Genomic DNA, 1,978 nt, shown 5'->3' on the forward strand with positions numbered 1-1,978 from the left:
TGCCCTTGACCGGAATCGAACCCGGGACCTTTCAGTCCGCAGGCCGACGCTCTATCCACTGAGCCAAACTGGTTTCAGCCAAACTTCTACTTTCTACCCACCCCTTGCATTATCCTATAGCACTTTACCTTGTAACAGATGTCATACATACTTATTTCGTATGCTTATGAGAAAGTATACTCTATGAGTATGTTCATGTGTTACATACTGATGTGTTTCCACCCATGAGCAGCCTAGACCTGGGCTAGCATACAGTGAGTGCCCAATAAACAAAGGTTAGGTGATCAAGTGGCGGTGTCCAGGTAAGACCCATATCTCACATCAGAGCTCATTCTCTCACTCTCTTGTGGAGTTTGTCAAGGAAGACGGGGTTAAATGCAGTCTTGGAAAGGAAGTTCTAGGCTATTTTTTTAGGTCATTTTCTGACACTGGCTCTAATGTTTTACCTCATGGTTACTATTTCAAAGCAGGTACCTGCTGAAGACTTACCGAGATCACTGCTACCTGGAAGCGGTTGATATATCCTGGTGCACATCTTTGAGGAGGAACCACAGGACGACATGGAGCAGCGACTGAACACAAGGGCAAAGACCCGTGGACGGAAAGGCCTGGGCAGAAGGGCCCCCGGTGGGAATAAGCCAAATCCAGCCTCACCAGAGCCAGCCCAGCAGGAGCCCCTCTTCCTGATGAGGGCCTTGTGGGAGGAAGATGGGGGCCACGAGATCAGCTACGAGGTTGGTGACGAGGACCCCTTCTCTGACTGTTACATAGAGTGCATCATACGAGGTGAGTTTTCCGAACCCACGCTGGAAGAGGACATATTTCTTAAGTCCTTCAACTTCCTGAGAGGAGGAACAGAGCAAGAGTGTTCTCAGCAGGTTTTTGATGATGCAAACTCACTTTTTGAATGTTCCTTGCAATACCTGGAAAAAGGGGCAAGACAAGAATTTGAATTTCCTTCACAGAATGGTGGAGAGAAATCACTTGCTGAGCATTCTGAGCACATGACAGGCCAGAAGCCTCCTCCTGGAGAAACACCCAACACTAGCCTGCTAGATCCCACCCGGCCTGCAGAATTTGCTAGAAATAAGCCAAGAAACAATGGAGAATGTGGTGCTCCAGAGAAATTTGTTTGTCCTGAGAGTGGATGCGCAAGAGAGCTGAAGACGAGAAATTCCCTGAGAAAGCATCTCCAACTCGTCCATGGCCCCCGCAACCACGTGTGTGCGGAATGTGGGAAAGCGTTTCCTGAGAGCTCCAAACTAAAAAGACATTTTATGGTTCATACTGGAGAGAGGCCTTTTCAGTGCACTTTTAAAGGGTGCGGAAAACGCTTCTCCCTGGCCTTCAACTTGCGTACACACGTGCGAATCCACACCGGGGAGAGGGCTTTTGTGTGTTCCTATGAGGGCTGTCACAGGAGATTTGTCCAGTCAAGTAACCTGAAGTCTCACATCTTAACTCATGCAAAACAAAAAATAATCAATAAAAAGAAGATGGGGAAAAAATCTTTAAACAGGGGAAGCATTTTAACAAAAGAGTGATTGGGGACAAATATGCCTCATTGATTATTTTCAGGAAAGAATATTTGAATCAATGTTGTGACCTTATGAGGCATATTTTTAAATGTTACTAAGATGCTCCTATTAATTTGTGATGCCATTCTAAGAACATTGTGTACAGAATGTGCTTCCAACAGGGTCAGTAATAAACTTCCTTCAAAAGAGTAATTCTTAATGTTACGAGTTAGATCATTGAATAAGGGGCTTATTTTCACATACTATAAAAACAAAATTAACTTTGGGGTGTGTGTGTGTTTTAATATATCTTTATTGATTTCAGAGAGGAGGAATGAGAGAGGGATAGAAACATCAATGATGAGAGAGAGACATTGATAGGCTGTGTCCTGCATGTCCCATACTGGGGATCGAGCCTGAAACCCAGGCATATGCCCTGACTGGGAATCGAACTATGACCT

The 1,978-nt window shown here is 45.1% G+C and overlaps 1 protein-coding gene across 1 annotated transcript; it reads left to right on the plus strand.

Moving 5' to 3' along the window:
- Positions 1-560: 560 nt before the first annotated feature.
- On the plus strand, positions 561-1,544 carry ZFP42 (ZFP42 zinc finger protein; the record flags this gene model as incomplete). Its single annotated transcript, XM_080659011.1, has 1 exon — positions 561-1,544. One exon carries the CDS (start codon positions 561-563, stop codon positions 1,542-1,544), a length of 984 nt encoding a protein of 327 aa, XP_080515137.1.
- Positions 1,545-1,978: the final 434 nt, after the last annotated feature.

The sequence above is a fragment of the Plecotus auritus genome, assembly GCF_963455305.1.
Source record: "Plecotus auritus genome assembly, chromosome: 3".
Lineage (NCBI taxonomy): Eukaryota > Metazoa > Chordata > Mammalia > Chiroptera > Vespertilionidae > Plecotus > Plecotus auritus.